At 42.6% G+C, this 20,506-nt stretch overlaps 1 protein-coding gene across 1 annotated transcript in view; it reads right to left on the reverse strand.

Moving 5' to 3' along the window:
* Window positions 1–20,405, reverse strand: part of msi (musashi) — a 71,475-nt gene extending 51,070 nt beyond the window's left edge. The window contains exons 1-2 of the mRNA XM_065475551.1: window positions 20,296–20,405; window positions 3,101–3,158 (exon numbers count right to left, since the gene is read on the reverse strand). Of these exons, the coding sequence (XP_065331623.1) occupies window positions 3,101–3,136 (36 nt within the window). The 5' untranslated portion in view covers window positions 3,137–3,158; window positions 20,296–20,405. The remainder of the gene's footprint in view (window positions 1–3,100; window positions 3,159–20,295) is intronic.
* Window positions 20,406–20,506: the final 101 nt, after the last annotated feature.

The raw sequence follows: 20,506 nt of genomic DNA on the forward strand, positions 1-20,506 counted from the left end.
TGAAAGCCGGCAACCAACGATGAGAAAGAGACTCCTCTTCTTTTCATAATGTGCCCCATTCACTAACGAGCTTAACTTTTCAACTGTGCACGGCCAGAGAAATCGCGCACACGACCGTCTTTAATTACGTAAGCATTTCATTCGGAATTAGGCAAAACAAAGGCGTCCATTTAAAAAAATTTGCTACTCTTAATTGAAAAATCAATGCGAGGAAAATGCAAATTAGCGCTTGGGCCAAATTAGAGAACGGCCGAACTCAACCTGGCATATTTTACAACGGTCGGCACAAATGGCCCTTGTGCTTCGGGCATTTCCATATTTTTCAGGCGGTTGAAGATGGTTTCCGAGCTTTTAATTAAGCGCCACGTTCCGCAATACAAATATTCTAAAGATATATTCTGTGAAAACCTGTTCTATTCATGGTAATGTCGGTTAAGGTGGAGAAAAGGAGTGAAAATGGGGGCATGGTGCTATAATGGCTATGTAGATATAATTATGAAACGCAAGTTTATGATTAAAATGCCTTGGGATTTTTGCACGTAATTTTAATAAGCACGCTTTTCTATTATTTTACTGAAATTTCAAAGCATCAAAAACATAAAAACTTCAGAATCCCATATAAATGCATTTCGCAGAAACTCAAAACTTTGCTTAGAAGATAATAGTCGTTGTTCCCCTTCTAGCTTGAACCATATTATGCAAGCATTTGTGTGGCATGTCACCTTCAAAACCAATGCTTGGTGCGAAGTGAATGTAATGCATACATCGGAAGGGCTCGTGGTATTACAATGACTCAATCGAAACCTTGCAAGTGTGCAGCGGGTCGACTTTTGAATAAAAAAGGAGTCAGCTTCCTCTTGTACCGTGTTTGCAAGGCTTCGGTATTTCCCCATCAGGCCGGAAAGGCATCGTTTTGTTTTGCCTGCGAAATGGGAAGCAATAATCCAGTGGACGGCTGATCCTGCGATAGGCAGATTTTGCCTTTTCCACGATCGAGCGCCGTACACGCCAGCGGGTTTCGAAATTTTGTGCCGGGACGGTCTCCTTGGCGATCCCGCTCACCCGAGATCGATTATGAAAATATTTTCATTTGCGTGTTATCAGCCATGGGGAGCAAGAGAAATGAAAGAGCGCGCGTGCAGAAATACGACTGGGCGCCGATAAAGTGTTCCTGGCAGCTGTCGGACAGGTGGACGATAACCAGATACGCGCGGCCCCGGCACTAAATATGACGAACCCGATTTTTATCGCCAGCCCAAAGGGTCTCCTCCCAGAAAATAGAGGTCTCTTTCCTCTTCCAGCTTGACGTAAAAGAGGGTCCTTTTTTCCCTGCAAAGACGTTTTCCTTCCACGCCAGCCGGTGACACACAAATGTCTCTTTCAACTAGTCGATACGCTGGAGCGAAAACTGCCATTATTATCATTCATTCATCGAGGAAAGGGTCGTCACTGCCTCTTTCCAGCGATTTAGGATTTAATCCACAGATTTAAAAACACGAGTGCTGACGTTTTATTTTTTCCTAGATTTAAAGCATGAGATTTTCATTAAAACCAAATCAATCTCTGACTTTTACAACTAAAAATATTATAAAAATTTCTAAAACAAGCGAGCGTTGCTGGTTAGAGTTTATATAGTTTCTCTCATCTCGTCGGCGACGTCCTAATCGGCGTGAAAAAAATCTCACAATTTCCTAAAACCAACGATGAATAAAACGGGGTATTAAGTGAGTTTCGCCCAGAAAATTAATGGCCATTAGTCGGGCGGCTCGTTTGATTGTTTCTGCTGCGGCCACAATAAAAGTCATTTGGCCAAACAATACCGCAGAATTCTGCCTTGGCAAGCGCACTTTGGAGCGGGCTTTGTTTCACATTTGCAGAGAGAGCGAGCGAGTGGCTCCGCTTTTTGCTCCTTCTTTTGATTCAATTTGCGCGCAGCGGGCGGAAATAATAAAACAAAACAGAGGGAATAAAACGCCGATGCACAAATATGACTGTTCTGGCCGCGGGTGTCAGTTGCAGGCCTGCTGGGCATGAGTAATGTGCCGGAGAGCGCGCAGATTCGAATGTGTCTGTCAGTCGCACCGTCGTTCTATGCTTATGGATGCTCTTTCCATCGCTCACGACACATTTAACAAGGCGAGTGAGCGAACGAACGACAAATCAACAAGCTCCCGCGCGAGTGCCCTTTAATCTGCCCTCGACAAACGCCACCCAACCAACAGCACCAATCATCGCCACTAAAATCTGTGCACTTGAGCAGCCAGCGAAATGGAATCAAACCAGTTCAGGATTGTTATGTGAATGTCTTTGCCGCCAACTAGAGGCGGCAGACGATAAATTCTAAACTTCTTTCTGATGCATTAATTTTTATTGCCATTTATGTTTTGTTAGCAAAGGTTTCAAGATTATATGCATTTAACTGTGCTTGGCTTTTAACAAGGTGCTGATTACATTAAACAACGTTGATTTTAATTTTCTACTCAATGTGAATTAAAACAAGCTGGTTATTTTTAAAGCTTCTAGACTACATGAGATGACAAGAGGGAAAAGCCTATTAACCCAAATCAAGTCAACAACAGAGAACAATCGAATTAAATAAGTTAGATCGTGGCACAGTCCCACAGTCCGCTGCCACAGTCTATTTTGGTAAACATGGCGTGGAGAGTTGTAAAAAATTCGCTACTCCCTTAACAAATTCCGGCGGCAAATAAGCCGCACAACTTGAGTTTGATCGACAACAAAAGTTTCATCGTTAAACGAAGTCACTTTGCTCTCTTGGTGTGGGTAAACTTAATTTCGGCAGAAGGCTGCGACGGAGAAGGCGAGGGTGTCGTGCATGTCATTCCGGGGTTTTCGCCCCCTCCTCACCCACCCACCCAGAGGAGCAGCGTAAATTACACGCAAGGAATGCGCTGACTTATTGCCCATATAGCAGACGACGGCCCGCCTCGTTAAAGAGGGCCCCGTGCAAATAAACCAGCAGATAAAGTGCGTGCCGTCGAGAATCGTCACTTTAATTCAAACCCGACGTGTGCACATGAGGGTGGGTGAGGTGAGGCGAGGCTGGAGCGAGAGCGAATGCGAATGATTAATAACTCACCCTGACGAGATAACGTGGCTCCACCCTAATCTTCATATTGAGCCGTCCGTGTCAGCACCTGAAACAATCACCGCGAACTGCAAAATTAAACATTTCATTTACCAATGCGTTCTCGCAAAATTTATGGCTGCAGGCATTTCGCGTGGTGGGCTCGAAAAGGAATTTAAATTCATGGCCGTGTCGTTTTCACCGAGCAGCTTTTATTGAGAAAGTACCATTAATTAAAATGCTCGCGCCGCCGTGCGTGCGTGAAACACCGATTGTAAACACTGCCATGTGAGTGCGGGTGTTTAATCGTACTGAAATTTGTATGGAGAGATAATAGTTTCGCGTGACATAATGAAAAGGCTTATGAATCAGGTTGAGTGCTTTTACAGTCGTTCAAACCATCAAAACCGCGAGTTCTGTTTGCGCAATGGAAAAATGAACGTAAAACGTATGCTTTAAAACAGGAATAATTAAAATAATGATTCTGCTGATGACATTAAAACGGTTTTAATTAATTCAAGCGAATTATGATTTACGATTTAATCCAAACAAAATCCCCATAAATTTAAGTATTCGATAGAAGCACGCACAGGCTTTCCTCTTTTCATCCACCCTTGCTCCAAATTTACAAGTAGTGGAGCAGGCTCAATCACTGACTTGCCTTTAGCAAGAGGAGGGACACCGGCGCAGGAATCGTTTGGAGAGCCACTCGACGATCGGGTCACGCACGTTTCAGTGTGATTCGAAAACGCATTATTTCTCGTGTCAAAGGGTAGCGCGCGCGAGTTGGAGGAAAGAGTGGCCGCCTCGGGTCCATTACTCGCAGGTGTTCGCAGCAGATTGCGTCTCGAGTCGCGCGCCTACTAATGGTGCGATCAGGAAATGCTGTTTCGGTGCTCTTGCTCGCTGACTCGGTCGTGCGAGTGGGCGTGCAGGCGGGCGAGTGAGTGAGCGGACGGGGTGCACTCGAGGCGAACGAACGTTTCTGCATGGCCGTGCAGTCAATCACGCTAATGGCCAACTCTCGTTGAAATAAAAGACGCCGTGCATGTTTGTTTCGCAAATGCTCAGCGAAAGAGAAAAGCGACTCAAACGCCGAACCATTTGCAGACAACAGAACAATGCAGTCCATTTTTCCATTCCACTTCTTGTCAATATGCTCGACTGCAAACAAAAGTCTGCGAGCGCGGTGAATACGCTTTTTCTGAAGGCGGACCACCGCTTTTCTGAGGCTTTTACTGGCTGGCGCGCACAAATGCTTTTAAATCTCTTTTGACCTGCCGAGGACATCACAGATTCACGATACCGTCATCAGATTTTTCTCTGAACTTGATACAATTACCGACAGTGATATTGTATTGCATATCATGTCTATCGGTCCAGTTCCAACATTTAAACGCTGTGGCCGGCGGCTTTTAAAAACAAGCTGGGCGACACGTTTAGCATATCAAACGGACAAGTGAACAGAAATTCCCAGCAGTTGCGGCTAACCGCTGGCGAAAGGCGTGATCATAATTTTTACGGCCGAGCCCAAAGGGTCGAAAACACGTATAAAATACTCTTGGCTCTGCCCGGCTCAACTTTTCGCAGCAGTTTTCGCCGGGAATTGAGTAATTAATGGCCGCGCGAGCTCATCGGGGCCAGTGTTATTCCTCCCTGGCTCGTGTTAGTTTTGCGTTTGACGAGTTTTGACGTCGGCTCGCTCCACATGTTCTACGAGCGCCGGTTGTAATTGAATGAGTGGCCCACAGAGTAAACGGCGCAAAAAGGCACACAGGTAGAACGTGGGACAAGAGCGCCGTATATCCCCATGAATTGCGCATCACATACACTTTTGAGAGCGCCCGCGGGGATCGATCAAATTAAAAAGCGACACCGTAAATTGAGCATCACTACTACAAATATTTAAGCACGGCCGCCACCATGCACACGCCAGAGACACACAACCTCTCATCTTTCGTTTCACGAGTGGCCTTCGTCTTGTATCTCGGGATCTGTTTCAGCCTCGATCACACGTGCACCACCATCATGCAAACCCGAGAGTACCAGCAGGACACTTCATCGCTAAGGGTGAAGGATGCACATGTTTAGTTTGTTGACCAACTGATGGTATATACGTTCATTAGTTCCAAACAACGGATCCTGCTTTAAAGAGGATGAACATGAGAATATGAGCTTTGATCTTGTAGAGCGTCTGTAGGACTACAATATATAGTGCCAAAGAATAAGTAAAATGCTTTGGAGTGTTAATTAATGTCAAAGAAAAAAGGATAGTCTCAATTTAATTGTTCCTGAAACTTTAGTCCAAAGGAATAAGCACAGAACTATAAGTAAAAGAGGAAAAATAATACAAAACCCAGAAGAATCCTTGTTGACATTACACAAACCAATCTTTTAGAATAAAGTTAGAGTCAAACTTTTTGCCACATAGAACTGTAAATGTTTGAGAAAGTAGTTGCAAAGTTTTTCAATAACGAGTACAAGTCTCTAATTTTCTTCCCCGACAAGGTGCTATACTATTAAAGGCATTAGGAATGTGCCGTAGGATAGATTTCGTTGGAATGAGTCGAAATCTGACATAGAAAAATGGTCAAGTGTGGTGAATTTTTGAAGCGATCAGTAATCGACCAACAATATATAATAATTTTCAATTGTTGCCCTGTATCACTCCACTTGTAACAGGAATAATTTTATTCCCAAAAGTCTATAAAATTAAAAATAGAACATATATATTCTTATTTACTTCAGTGTGCACACAGGGCAATTATTCATTTGATTAATTGTATAACTTATATTCACCAGTTCCAGAAGAGGTTGTTTTATCTTGTTACTTTATATAGCTACATATTTTTAAATATTATTTTCCGCCGGTGCCAGGCAGTTTGTTTGACAAAGCGGCGGTTTGCCAAAATGCAAGGGGAAATGACGGGGAAGGATTATTTAAACACGGGCATATCATAGAATTTCTAATGTCATTACGCAGAATGAACCCAGTTCTCGTACCATTCCGCGGCATCTAGCCCTTCTCCAGCGTACTCAGAATGGTTTTCAAATGCTAATGGAGCCTTAATAGACGCTTTTTCCACGGAAGGCATTACGCAAGTGTATAGTGTTTCCCGGGCCGAAAAGTTTCATCGGCGGTGCGAGTCCCATGTGTGGAAGTAGGGGAAATAAGTGCGCGTGGGAGAGGAGGCGAGTTTGCATTTCGGGATATGATAATTGGGGCTTTCCAAACCACGTTATGGTTGTTGTTTTTATGGAGAAACTTCGCGCGGAGTAAAAAGTTTTGCAGTTGGCTTATTTTATTGTCAGACCTGACACGGTAATAAATTCGCGACTGTAAGACGAGCAGCGTAACAGAGTCGACTTGATTTCCTGCACGTAAATGGAAAAGGTGCGAAAAAGCTGCCAGGCGAAAATTTACAAAATGCAAAGCCGGAAACTTTGATTATTCGTCGTTTGCAGAAACGATGCTTTCAACGTTACACGAAGTTTCCCGGACGAAAAGATTCAGGAAAAATGATTTGAGTGAGCGAGATTAATTGTTTAAATTAAAACGTTCATTTGTTACGCGTTTTTGCGGCTTATTAGCGCAACAGGGTATGCGGTAAACAAGCAAGAGAAGGCGGCGTACGCGTAATGCGGCCTCTTAAGTTATATTCATCCGCAAATTGAAGGCATTAAAAGTTTAATTTGCGGCAGGTGAAGCAACAAATGTGGATTATCTTGTCTTGTGTACACAAACTTTTTAATGCCGATCAATATTGGCCTGAGAGTTTTTCGAGATTTATCGTGCCCAGATAATTAATTTAGTCGCGTGGATGGAGGGCGGAATAAAAAGATTGGCGCACATGGGGCCCGAAAGAAGCTGCTGCCGCTGCTGCTGCTGGGCACCGCTGCTGACGTCACGCCTACACTATTGTGTTTCGTATACGTTCCGTCGCCCGCCAGCCTGCCCACCCTGGTTCTCGCTGCTAGGCGTGTTTGGGTAATTAATATCAAAACGCTAAACAGGCACAAATTTCCTTCCCACCAAAATTGGAGACCGCTTAAAAAATTAATTAGCGCGCCACCCCAGTTTTGCGCGCTTTTAACTATTTCCGAGCAAAATTCACAACGCAACTTTTCTCGGTCTGATGAATTTTTCATTATGCGGAGATAATAAAAGCATCGGCCTTTTAAAAGCTCTCGATAAAAGCAGAGCGAAAGGCGAAATTAATCCAGATAAATCCAATCCTCCTTTCCCGACTCTGACTCATACCACGTACAGTGTGTAAATCGGACATGAGAGTTAAGCGGTAAGATGTTAGCAGCACTGTTGCTGAAGCTGCCATTCCATTGCATTAATGAAGTTAATGCAACAGCGAAACAACAACGTCGAGCAGGTTGCCTACTTTACAACTTTGCTCTCTCTATGGAACCCCAAGGGTTTGGACCAAAGTTATTACGCGCTCCAAGATACTTAGGGCGTTGTTCTGCAGTCTGATAACATGCAAAGCAAGCTTCATCAAAATCAGCGTGTAGCCCTGGAGAAAACAGCTTCTCTAGCTGAAGTACTCAGCAGTTTCAAAGTCACATAATTAAAAAAAATCTTGTTCACCGTGATTTTGAGATGAAATTAGAGATAATGACAATATAATATTTTGTAATCATTTACAAGTATTTAGATTCAAAAGTCATTTTTATTGCGGATCAGCAGGGCAACTATCCCCCATATCCACACATTCAAAACAACAACAACAAAAATAAAATAAAAATACCTTTTTTATAACAGAGGGAAAATAATTAGTAATATTTAGGAGGGGAATAAAATAAAACTGAATAATTAATTATGACTCTAGTGAACTGAGTATTTTAAAATTCATCATATTCACACAATATCATAAGTAATGAAGTAAAAGCAATAAAAACTTCAATGATCGAATTTATTGATTAAAAAATTAGTATTATCAAAAGAGCCAAAATAACAACACATTATTTGTGATCCATCTCGGGCGTGAGGCGTGCGACACTTCACTGCAAAAAGGATAGTACACTGATTGTGAATGAAGTGTGACTGTAACTATCGCAATTTCCCCCTGTACAATCAGCTTAATATTTCATACCTAAAAAAGGTTTCTCTCTCCCGCAATTGCCATAAATCGAGCAGCGAGAATCGACAGCAGAGAGCGAGTTGCCTTGTTTGCATCAAGAGGCTGCTTGTCGCGGACAATGAGGCACAACGATTGTCGCAGTCAGTCTCCTGCGGGGATTATTTATTGTGCGTGATTCTGCAGGATCGCTGTTTTGGTTGACGAGTGAGCGGCTCAACAGCAAAATCTGTTTTCAATGGTTGCGGCGGCGGGTGAGAGCGGCGCGCTTCTTTTTGCTTTTCGCTGCTTTTGCATCTCGAAAATCCGCGTGTAAACATTCTTGAGCATTATTACTGCTGGCGTCGGCGCTTTCCCGCGATCGGCATACACGCGCGCACGAGTATTTGTATCTGACTTGCAAATAATCACTGTTTGATCAGACCAGCCACCCCTCAAGTGCATATGCAAACCGCTCGAGCCGCCCCCCACCCACTTGCGAAACCTCCCCGCGGAGACTGGAGATTTTGATGCGTCATTCCGATTCTGCCTCCGTTGTAAACTCGATGAGTAATCTGCACTTTATCGAGGAAAAGTTGTGCAGATTCCAGATATTGAAAGCATAAACGCCCAATCCCCTGGAGGAAGGAAAAAACGAGAAATTATGACGTGGAGATAATCCGTCGTGACTCTGAATATCGGCTTTGGCACATTTTCACGTGTTTCGCAGTTTCTCCGACGGCCTTAGTGAGTCAGTGGCCAATTTTTAGAGCGAGGGTTGTAGTTCCACCCTTGGTTTGGTGCCACCCTCGTCCTGGCACCATTCAGGCCGCACCTGTCTGGGTCATGCGAATAAATATCCTCTTTATCGACCTAGCTTGCTGTGAATTCAACACGCGGGCGGCTCAATCGCGACTCCGCTGGAAAAAAATAGGCAACCGCTTGCCAAAATAGCTATTGTGTACATACTTTCGCCGGTCCGAAAACAATACGGCAAAACTGCGTAATTTACTATTTGATTCCACTCATAAATATTCAAATGTACACAACAGCACTGCACGCACGATTTCATCTCGGATGTTTTGGCTCAATTTTTCCGAACGTTCGCCCTTGGCAGCCATTTCCAGCGTCCGACACATGGCGTGCCAATTCCTTATCAATCAATACATGCATGTGTGCATTATGAATAAAAATGGAAAAGTCAATTCCAGTCGGCTTTTTTGTGTTGATATCACCAGCTCGCAGCCATAAATTAACATCCGCGCGGGCGCGCGTTATTATTTCCAATAGTGCCACCGACGTGGGTGTCGCGAGCCGAGTTAGTCTGTACCTTTAATAGTGCACATCAAAACAGCGTATCACACAGAGCATTCATAAGCATATTTATGTCCTTATGGTAATGTGGCCGACCGAGAATATATTTGTGTTTATTGCGCAAATACACGCGCGCGCGCGCGTGAAAAGAGTTCTGGCCGCTAAATAAATAATCACAGCACCTCGCTCTATGAACATAGCTCGCGCGGCCAGTTACAATCCGCACGCCCCACTCTGTGTTTATGTGAACATTAAAATTAAATACGTGCTGGCAAGTTATGTCTTTCGACTGCACACAGTTGTGCAGAATACTGAGTGATTTCAATAGAGCGAGAATCGTACTAAATATGGCATAATCGCAGTAATATGCTAGAAAATAATGAAACACAGGAAATGAAGTTTTCCTCGATGAATATTTGAGCTCGCAAATAGACTTTTGCTTCCCGAAAACTGTGAAATGAAAATAATTATTATTGATCAAGGATGCATGGAAAGCACTCACAATTCAACACTTTAAACAAATTGATTAACCAATTTAATAAATAAAATTCATTTAGAGCTGCGCAATATTTGACAATAACGTTGTGAAAATAAATAAAACAAGACTCGGAATTAGAATGATTTGAAGCAATGGTCCTGCAAAAAAAGACATTGCCATTTTAAAGAATTTTTAATGCGCTTTCAGAGTAAAGTAGCAACTTCAAAAAAAAATGACATACAGACAATACTAATATACAAAAATTCGGCAAAACTGTTAAGACCAAAAATTCAGAAAACCCCTGGAAAACCCAAATTCCATTTTTTCTATGCAAAAAAATTATGAAACTTTTTTACTTAGAGCATGGGTAACGGAAAGGTTGAATTCAATCTCAAAAAAGTTACAAACACAATTTTTTAATCATAATATATTTAAATTTGCTGGAACTTTGATTTTATTAGGTAAATCTGTTCGCTGCTCGTTATCAGTAAAAACATGTCATGCAATACTGCATCTATCGTTCGGTTTGAAAGACACATACACATTTTTTTGTTATCAAATTGCAACGTGCTACAGGGACTATCTATTCTAGCCAATTTTTTTGCGTTTTGATTAAAACAACTTTATCCAAACGCATATAACGTTTGATTGATGTAAAAATAATTAGCGTTGCTCGCGTGACTGATAAATGAATAATGTTGGTGCATGTCAATGGTATTCTGGGCCGTTTTGCGCTGCCTGTGTCAGGTGGAAAGAGCAAGCGGGCTGTGGTGATGCAAGATGGATGGAGCGGCCAGCTGACGCTAATTAATTGATCCTCTACTTTGTGTGTCCGGGCAACCAGTGATGTCCGTCGGAATTTTCTAATTAATCAGCCGAGCGCAATGAACAACTTTTTTAATCGCAACAACCGCGTTGTTTTACCCCTTTTTTATTAATTGTCGGTCGTGAGGAATTTTTAATAACGAGAGAGAAAACAAGCGAGCGGCCGGCGAAAATTTCTATTATTTTTTACGAGATGATGCGTCTCCACCCTTTCTAGACGTGTGCGTGCGTGCGCTCGACTTTTTGCCGCTTTTTGCAGGCAGCCCGGTGAAATGAGAAAAGACGTGCAGGCTCAAATAAGAAAACAAGAGCCTATGCAAACACACTCGAGGCGGCGACCTGTGTTGGACGTCGGCAGCACGCCAGCCAGCCAGCCAAGAACCCTTCACCGCCCTTGCTTTGATCCAGAGGCCTTAATTGTGCAAATTAATTTGTTCGCGCGCAAAACTTCGGTGCCGCTTTCACAACACAATTGGCTCTCGGCGCGCAAACTGACACATTTAAATTGGGTCTCTATGCAGAAAGTCTCCGGCGGCCAGCTCACACCTTCAGTCTTAATTGGAGCCGCTAAAGAAAAATTTGCCGCCCCTGCAGCCGCGCTGGAGTTATTAATTGGTGTCTAAACGCGCAATCTGGCAAATTAATTATAATTATGCTCGGCCTTTCACCTCTCTCTTTAAATATCTAGCTCCACCTCCGCATACGGAGATTGATAAGAGCGGAAGCTCAAATCTTTTTAAATGGAAACTTGTGTGGGCGAGGAATTTGATTTTAGGCTGTGAGGGGCCATTTTTTAATCTAATTAATTTCTGCAAAATATATATCACATAAGAACCAAAGATCTAAAAACTCTGACAGTAAAAATATATAATATACATCGATTTTAATTAATGAAATTATTTCTGTCGATTTCCCCAGCGGGCATTGAAAGAGCCAGAAAAGGAGAAATACTTATAGCACACACTGCATGGTCGTTTCAGGCCATTGTGAAGAAGTTGAAAAATGTATGTCAAGAAAGAGTATTTTCAGAATATCAAGGAGAGTTCGCGCCAGCTCAGAAGAGAGGAGTCACGAAGCCTGGAAAGTGACGACGGGTTAATTAGCGCCACGGCTGCATGATGATAATATAAAACAAAATTTCTGCCTTGGATCGGCGACGTGGAGCGAAGAAACAAAAATATACCGTCGCAAAAAATGCTTTTGCTACTGCAGAAGCAGTGTGCAGCAGCTGTTCAAGAAGCTCTCTTGCGACTTAACGAACACACAAACATAGCACATAAAGCAACGTTTGTGAATTTAGAGCATGCAAACTTAATTCCAAGGCAGTTTAATTAATTCGCTGGCAAGATTACCGCAAAAATATCTAACCGGGTTGGGTTTTGCTTGACTTAAATTCAAAGCGCAGTTCATGGAAAAATACATTATTTTCACTGTCAGGTGGAGTTAACATTAGTTTACAGGTTTCCAACGCTTTCTTTAAATTTTCGTTGAATAAATAAAGTGCATCATAATAAAGATGAATAATGTAGTATTACTCTCATAAATCAAGTTGGAATAAAGAAACCAAAATCTTGAGTAATCTGCTGCATGGATTTATAGCTAGATAAAGTTTGCCTACGGTTGTTGAAGCCATCAGCTGCGTTGTAATTGGACGTTGTAATATAGCCGCGCAAGATGTAATAATTGGGACGAGAGTAGATGCGAAACAAGCGTTTGAGTGAAGGGTCGGCTGGCTTGTGCTTTGCAAGCAACTTTTCTTTCTGGTGGGCTCGGCAGCTGCATTAATAGGCTGCAGGAACGGCAAATGGCTGGGACGGGGGTTGACTGCGAATTATTCGAGGCACGTCACTTGCAGGGTGGGCGGGTAATTTTTATAAAAGCAAAAGGCCCGTGAAATATTCACGGCGTCCCCCTCGACCGGTGCGGACGATCCAAGAAACAAAGGCGCACGTGGCGGCCTCCTTCCGGACGGTATTAATGTTTATTCAAGTTCGCACTCTAAATGAATGACAAAGCCGATCATTCATTCATGAGCAGCGAAAAGTCGAAAATTACCCTCGAGAGTCATCGCGATGAAATGAAACGACCCGGTCGGCCACCGGCGGATGAAACTTGCGACTCTAAATGTCGAATGGCTGCCGCTGCTGCGATTTTTCTCTTGGGAAACGCAACCATATTGTTCCAAATTCAGCGCTTGCCAAAGTGGAGACTGCAAAATAATGAATGCCAGGTCGCTTTTCAGGAATAAACATAGAGGCGCACGCGAGCGGCGGTGGTATAATAGTAGCAGCTCGAGGAAGGTGAAAACAACTGGCCAAACAACGCTTTTCTGTTGTGGGGCACGTCCGTACGTCCTTCTCAAAAGTGCTCAAAAGTAGATATTTTTTAAAGCTGGCCAAGCTCGTTTCGTTAGAAGGCCTTTAAACTTTTCGAGCCAAAGAGGCTAGCACCAAATGTGCCATATTTTAGCTCTGTCGGTGATATCACCGTATACGCGCCGAGGGGGTTGAATAAGTTGCCAATCTGGAACAGAATCGATGACCCAGCTTTAGGCAAGCGTACATTATTAAGGAAAACTCTCCGACAAAATCTGATACTCACGGGAGCATTTATTAACCACTTTCCATGGTTTTAAATAATTACAGCGGAACAAATGCAATATAGAGGGGGAGAATTCAATTGAATTTGACACGAAAACAAATTTTGTGAACTCGCAGATACATCTTTTAAATCGCACTACCACTAGACACAACAAAAGTTAGTCTGCGATATAAAAACCAGACTATAACACAACTATGCAACTATCTGTGCACCTGAGATGCGCAGGTTGCATACTTCAAATTTTTTTCTCCCCGATTGAATACTTTTTTATATCAGTCAAGATTTTTCCAAGTTTTTCCTCATTAATGATAAGGAAATTTAAGTGCGAAAACTTCAATGCGTTCAGGTGTGCAGCCCATTTTAAGTTTTAACTAGATTGCTGAGCACGAGCTCTGCTGGCGCTCATTTCATTCTCTATTCCAGGCCAAACGAATTGCAATTTTTAACAGGCAGGGCAAGGGCGTGATTTTCAACAGAGGGGTGGCTTGCTGGCTGGCTGCCTGGGCGCCTCCGTAATGAGGGAGGCGCGATGTGGAGCACGCAGCACGGCGGAGTCGGTGACACCGAACGTGAGTGCACTGCCTAATTGAAAATGAGGCGACACACCTGCAGCAGAGTTACGGCCGCGGACTCTCGTAAACTGCATTTTCCCGGCGCGAACCTACGCCCGGTTTTAATTATTTGACCCTAACACACACCTAGCCGCCCGCCTGGCGCATAATATGCAGGCAATTAAACCGCCCTCGCCGCCCACACACTCATCACGTGCCCTCTTTAAACCCTTCGTAAAAAGATGCTCCCTAGAATGTTAATGTGGTTTTTTGCCAGTGAGAAAACACGTTTGATTCTGTGAACGAGCATATCGATTTTTTTGTATTCATCAGAAACCAAAGCAAAGCAACTTTGGTTTACTAGATAGCAATGAACAACATTTAAATAGCGTAACGAGTAAATGGATCCACATTTTATAGTTTACTGTCCATTGCATGATTTCGCCTTCCTTAAATGATACATATTTGTTGTTCAACGAGTTAAGAATTTATAGCAACAAATTATCTGTAGAACGTGGATTGATATATCCAAAGGTGTGAAGCTCCTACTTGCTAAAATAAAATACAACGTCCATTGGGGAAACATTGCTCGCCGCACGCTTAGCATCAAATATTTGGAACCGACTTTGTCACGCTGGGGAGAATTTAGGCTTGACACATTTTTTTAGATAATATTTGAAGAGAAGAGGCATAAATTATTTCTTTAAATTCAGGAGTACTTAAAAAGTCCCCTGAAGAGCACGATTATCACCGTTTTGAATTAACAATTGAGGATTAAGGATGGTAGACACAGAATACGACAGTCGACTTAGATCCTAGTTATACTCGCCATTATTTGCGAACAATAGCAAAGTAACTAGGATCCAAGTCGATTGTCTTATCCAGTGTCCACCATCCTCATTGAGGATACAACATTTAAAAGGTCTTCCTAACAATTTAAACCCAACAATTATTTTCGAATGGCGACAATCTTATACTTCAGGAGCTCTTTAAGGTAAAGCCCAAAACTAAACTCATAAGTCGATGTACGCTGAATATATGGCAGAGTTTAGTTTTGAGGCGGAGGAAAATTCGTATTGTAATACCTCCCCACATTAAATTACGGCACTAAAGGGCAGTGGCTGAAGTGGGCCGGAGAATCGAGAGAATTCCATCCGGCCAATCTCTAAAGAATTTCGGTCCCTTGCCAAAGTGTTATGACAGGAATGGGCTGGTCGCACTTGCGAGACAAAAGAGCGAACATCCGAAATTCCAGCCGCTCTAAGTCTTGTGAATAAATGATTGTGCTCCCGGGGAAGGGATACAAGAGTTATTGGGGGTGGTTCAAGCCGGGCCATTAATTACAGGGCAGAACACCGAGCGAGCGCATATATGATACGTCGAGGCTCTCGGCAACACGGTCTCTTTTGTAATTAATTTGTAAAGTTTCGAGGTGTCACAAACAAACGGAAGACACTCGAAATCCGAAACAAAGCAGCGAGGCGGCCCTAATTGTGTGCTGTGCGGCAGATTTACAGATATACCGCGTTGGCAGCCTGGCCGTGGTCGCTCGCTCGGCGCGGGCCTCTTTCAAAAGCACCCTCGTCGCCAGGGGTGAGATCTCTGCTCGCCAGCCGGACAATAAAACACACCCTCCACGGCGCTAAATTGCGCGTGGCATGTATAGTATAAAATAAATAAAAGGCTTCCGGCGAGAAGCATTGATTTTTTACGGCTCTTGAATTAAGATCTACGCTGTATAGGCTCTTTTTTTGTTTCTTATCTCGCGCGTCTGTCTGTCTTTTATCGACGAAGCAGGGCGGAATGCTCGCGCAGCAAAGAGGCTCGAGTGAGCGAAATGAGCGTTTTGTCGTCGACTCTCTGTCAATTTCATGTCTGAGTGGCTGCGATGAGGGCGAAATGCAAATCAGCGGGTGTTGGACGTGATTTCGAGGCAGATGCCGCGAACAAGATTCCACTCGACGATTCAACAGAGTGAGAGTGCTGCTGCTGCTGCTGGCTTATCTTTTTTTCCAGCGTGTAACAGCACTCGCCGCTTTCGGCTCGGGAATTATATTGTGTCGAGATGCATTCGGGCCAAATTAAGATACAGCACAGTCTGCCGCCCCAAACCTCGCGCGCAACCAACTTATCTTAAATCCATTCTTCTCGCTCTAAACACCAAGTATGCTGCCTATCTGGAAAGCAAACAGCAAAACATTCCTTGGAGTGATCAAAAATTTCGCCCATTCAAGCTTTAGCGGTGATTTAATAAAGCTCCCCTATACCTTCACTTCAAAGCCATCTTCAGTGAAAGCACTTTTGTCAAAAAGACTGAACTAAAAGACAAGCAGGCACAAAGAAGTGCAAGCTAATAAATAACAGCCCCGAACAGCGGCGGCCCCGCAAATTCAATCAGCGGCGGTGAACCGCCCCTTGGACCGCTCCCGACGTGTTTTTGTGCAGAATCTCTCTTTCAGGCCGTGCTGGAAATTAATTTGGCTTCGCTTGATTGGCCGCATCATTAATTTGGACGAGCGGAGTCTCGCTTTTTGCGCCATACATCTTGGCCAAATGAGCCCGCCAGGGGTGCTGATTGAGTCTCTGCTCTCCTTTCTCCAGCAGACACACAGCGAGACATAGGTCGGTTCAATTCCTTTCGCGTGACCCTCGGGTCACCTGTCACCGGCACCACCGTGGGCCATTGTTACACGCAAGCACCCGAAAAAGTGCGACGACTTTGGGCTGCTAGCTTCGTTTCACGACAAAAGATCGCTGTCAGCGCTGGAATTGGGATTGCAGGCAATGTATATAGACTACGGTCTCTGCGATTGCGAGGTTCTACTTTTTTATAGCTCTACTAATTCGACCCCCTATATTTGGTGCATTAAGTCAAATGAAAGTCGAGCGTGATTTAGTATTACATGCTCTTAGATGTTTTTATTGATACTCCTTCCATAAAACATGCCACTTTTTCCTTATTTTTTGTGTCGCCATTAACCATTTAAAGGTCAGATCGTTTTTTTTTTCATTTTCAGTAAATTTTAGAGTTCTACTAAAATTGATATAAATGGGTACAGAAATCTACTTTTTTTTAGGAAAGTGATGATAAATAATGAAACTGCAAGTTTATAGTGGAAAAAACCACAAATAACATTTTTCTATCTTTTAAACTGATTTCAACACGCCCGCGCGAGAATCATTGAAGGTCGAATACCGAGTACTGAGAGGCGATAGCAGCCAGCACCCCCTGCCTCCAGCCGCCCCCCGACACGAAGTGTTTTTGGTCAGCGAGCGTTGTCATTCAGGGTCGTCAAACCAAGGAACGGCTTGCCAACGTCGCTCAAAGACTGCACCGCCGCGCTATTTCCCACTCTCCTAGAGCAGTATTGTGGCAAGATTTAATGTTTGCAAACGTCAAGATTATTCATACTTGCTTTACAACGGGTGCATTACGATGAATGGTCCAATTTATTGGTTTTTAGCCTTTTATCAGCTTCGTTTAAAAGTAGGACTAATTTAGTACCATTAATGTACTTGTGACTTGGATGAGAATATAAAACAATAAAATCACAAAAATGCAGTTTTTAATCATTGGCGGTACCCCACTTTCGTCACCATTAGCATTATTTTGATCCAAAAATTTAATCTGTCGAGAGCTGTCATTTACTTAAGTGAAACTGCAAATGGGCTCAGTTATGGCGAGCGCAGAATTTTGATCGTTGGCTGCCGACAATGGGAGCAAATCGAGCAGAGAGTATATGCGGTGGCAGAAAACGAGAGGGGACTCGAAGCTCGCATAATAATAAATTATGTGCAAAGAATACACCAATGGGGCGGGGCAATCCGTCAAAAACCAGCGTCATTAGCACAGCGCCCGAGAGATGATGAACACTGGAATGGAAAAAAATTGCGAAATTCGAGCGAGGGCTGCTGTTCGGCGCGTGTCGCTCTGCGGCTCCCCAGCGACAAAAAGGCGCGCACTCGCGTTGCCAAATGATCGCCGAGTTTGACGATTTGGGGACTGGTGCGGCCGACTCCATTGTCTCCGATGCAGCTCAACGACCATTTGATGGAAAAAGAAGAATCGGACACAAAAAGGGTGGTCCTGCCAAAAGAGCCAAAAAAAGAAAAAAATCGAGCTCTTGTAGTTATTATGAAGTGCGCAGATCCATTTCTTGCTAGTTCTTTTTCAGCTAGATTAGCGTTAAAAGTTAAAATGTCACTTGTCAATTATAGTTTTTTAATTAAGATAAAATACATTTTTCTTTGTAAATAAGCCTTAAAAATATCTCTAATGAAACATTAGTTTTTGGCAAACACGCGGGTCACACCGAATTTTTTAACTGTCTTTGCGTCGAGACAGATCTTTGAATGTTTCATTTTTTGAACTCTTGATTTTCTTCCTTTATGATAAGGTTGTAGGTAAACAGTTCCTTCGACGGGTTGAAATAATTAAATGTATTTACAGTGGCCTCAAATAGTTGGGTGATTTCTCTTCACAAAACTTACAAATTATTTTAAATTTTAATATAAAATATAACATAAAAAATCTTTCCAATACCATACATTTTCTACATTAAAATTATTATTCTGGCCAGAAGAAATCATTACGTAAAATTAAAATTTATTTTAGAGAAAATAGATGGTTCAGATTTGAAAAAAAGTAGAAGAATCTACTTCTCAGTAACATACTAAATGTGCGAATTATTGTTCAGAGGAAATTAATTTGTTTATACAAAAGAGATAATTGCAAAATGCTGGAATGCCGATGGCTAAGAAATTTGAAAAGGATCTAATTATTTTTCATCCAGCAAATAAATGGTTAATTGATGAGTGTATTTAATTAAAAACTGTGAAAATACAAAATCATTGTGTAAAAAGGGTTTGAATTTAAATAATTTTCTATAAAATTCGGTATAATACTAATGGTAGTGGCAGTGATATGTATATTTAGAAATCACTTGATAAATGATATAAAAGGATTGTTATTTCCTCCTTCCCTCCATTATTATATAATAGAAGCGAGTGCGAGTGCTCCTCGACTGCGAATAAATTCATTTCCAAGGAGGCGCAAAATGTCGTTCGTATTGCAGCCCTGCTACGAACGATAAAGTGGGAATTCTATTAAAAGCGTCAGGTTGTTTGCACGGGTATGACAAGATGTAAATGACAGGGAGTATAGGGACAAGCTGGCAGCGCACCTGACTTTGCAGCGAAAGCACCCCGCCAACAATAAACTAGAATTCAAGACTCGAGACGCTATGTGCATGCGTTTGGTCGCGCTGACGATTGCACACATTCAGCGCGCGCTCTCTCGCTCCGCTGTTTATTAAGCAGCCGGGCGCGTTTTAATTACAAGTCGCGAATTTTACGACTTCTTTACGGAAGGGAATTTATACACGGGGCTGAATTAGAGGAGAGAGTGAGCCGCTGAAACGCGGGCACAGCTCGCAATTTACGCCTAACACATTTTCGCGCTGAAACGCTGAATTGCTCACGAAGAATAAACTTCTCGGCTGTGGGTAATAATTAGCTCAGGCTTTTATGGCCGATTAATTCATTACGACACTTAAAGCAATATTTTTTCTAATTAAGCGCGTGATTATAACCGTCAACTGTGATTTGCGATGTTTTCCCATATGTATTTTTTCTGATTAGTTAAATTGAAAATAAAAAAGTCGCAAATTACAATTTAATTTTTAATCGCACATTGCGTTACATAAGAAGGTGAATAAAAATAAATTAGAGAGGTCTCTTATTTTCAGGGATGCATTATCACAATTCGCCAATTCGAGCAAAATTAGCATAATAGTTCCACAAAATTATGTAAATAAGCACGCATGAGAGCTGTCCTTGTTTCTTGGCAGTCTAGCTAATTAACGTAATCCGAATAAGGGAAATCAGACGCCCACTGCCGAATTCACAGACAATCCCTGTAGGCATGTGATGCGGTTACCAAATCTCGTCAAGGCCCCCGTGTTAGTCAGTTGACTTTTTGCTTTTGTAGGCATTCTTGATGTGTACATTCGTCTTGTTAGTTGGTAGCGGAAAAATTGCGCATAGCTCAACAACAAAACGCTAATTTCCTTGTTGCAAGAAAAGGGCAACAATCAATTCGGCAATGAAAAATTGGGTGTTTGCTGTTCGATGCGCAATTTCCGCGCTACCAGGATGACAACATGATTCTCGAATATGCGTGTTTCACGCAAAAATTGTATAAATTCAGGCAAAATGTAACGCCATCAAATTCCGTGATGGCATGCCTTCATTGCGGAGTAAAGGCCGCCGGTAGCGCAACCGATTCAAACTTCATACTACATAAACAAGCGGCACATAGATACAGCGCGAAATTAATAAATCCGTCTTATTGAACATGTTCTACGTTACCTTACTGTGTAAAAGTAGTCACCAATCAGATGTTGATCGAATTAAAAAATTGATCTTTACTGTCACTTGTCGATATCTTCACAAAGGCGACTAAAAATTTTCCATACTGTGATTTCACTATGTAGCTAAAATGTTAAAGCCGCTTTTGGTGTGCACTTGTTCAGCAATAGTTACTTCATTTCTTTTGGAGGTAATCTCTTGAAACGTGCGT

Source organism: Cloeon dipterum, chromosome 1, assembly GCF_949628265.1.
Source record: "Cloeon dipterum chromosome 1, ieCloDipt1.1, whole genome shotgun sequence".
NCBI lineage: Eukaryota > Metazoa > Arthropoda > Insecta > Ephemeroptera > Baetidae > Cloeon > Cloeon dipterum.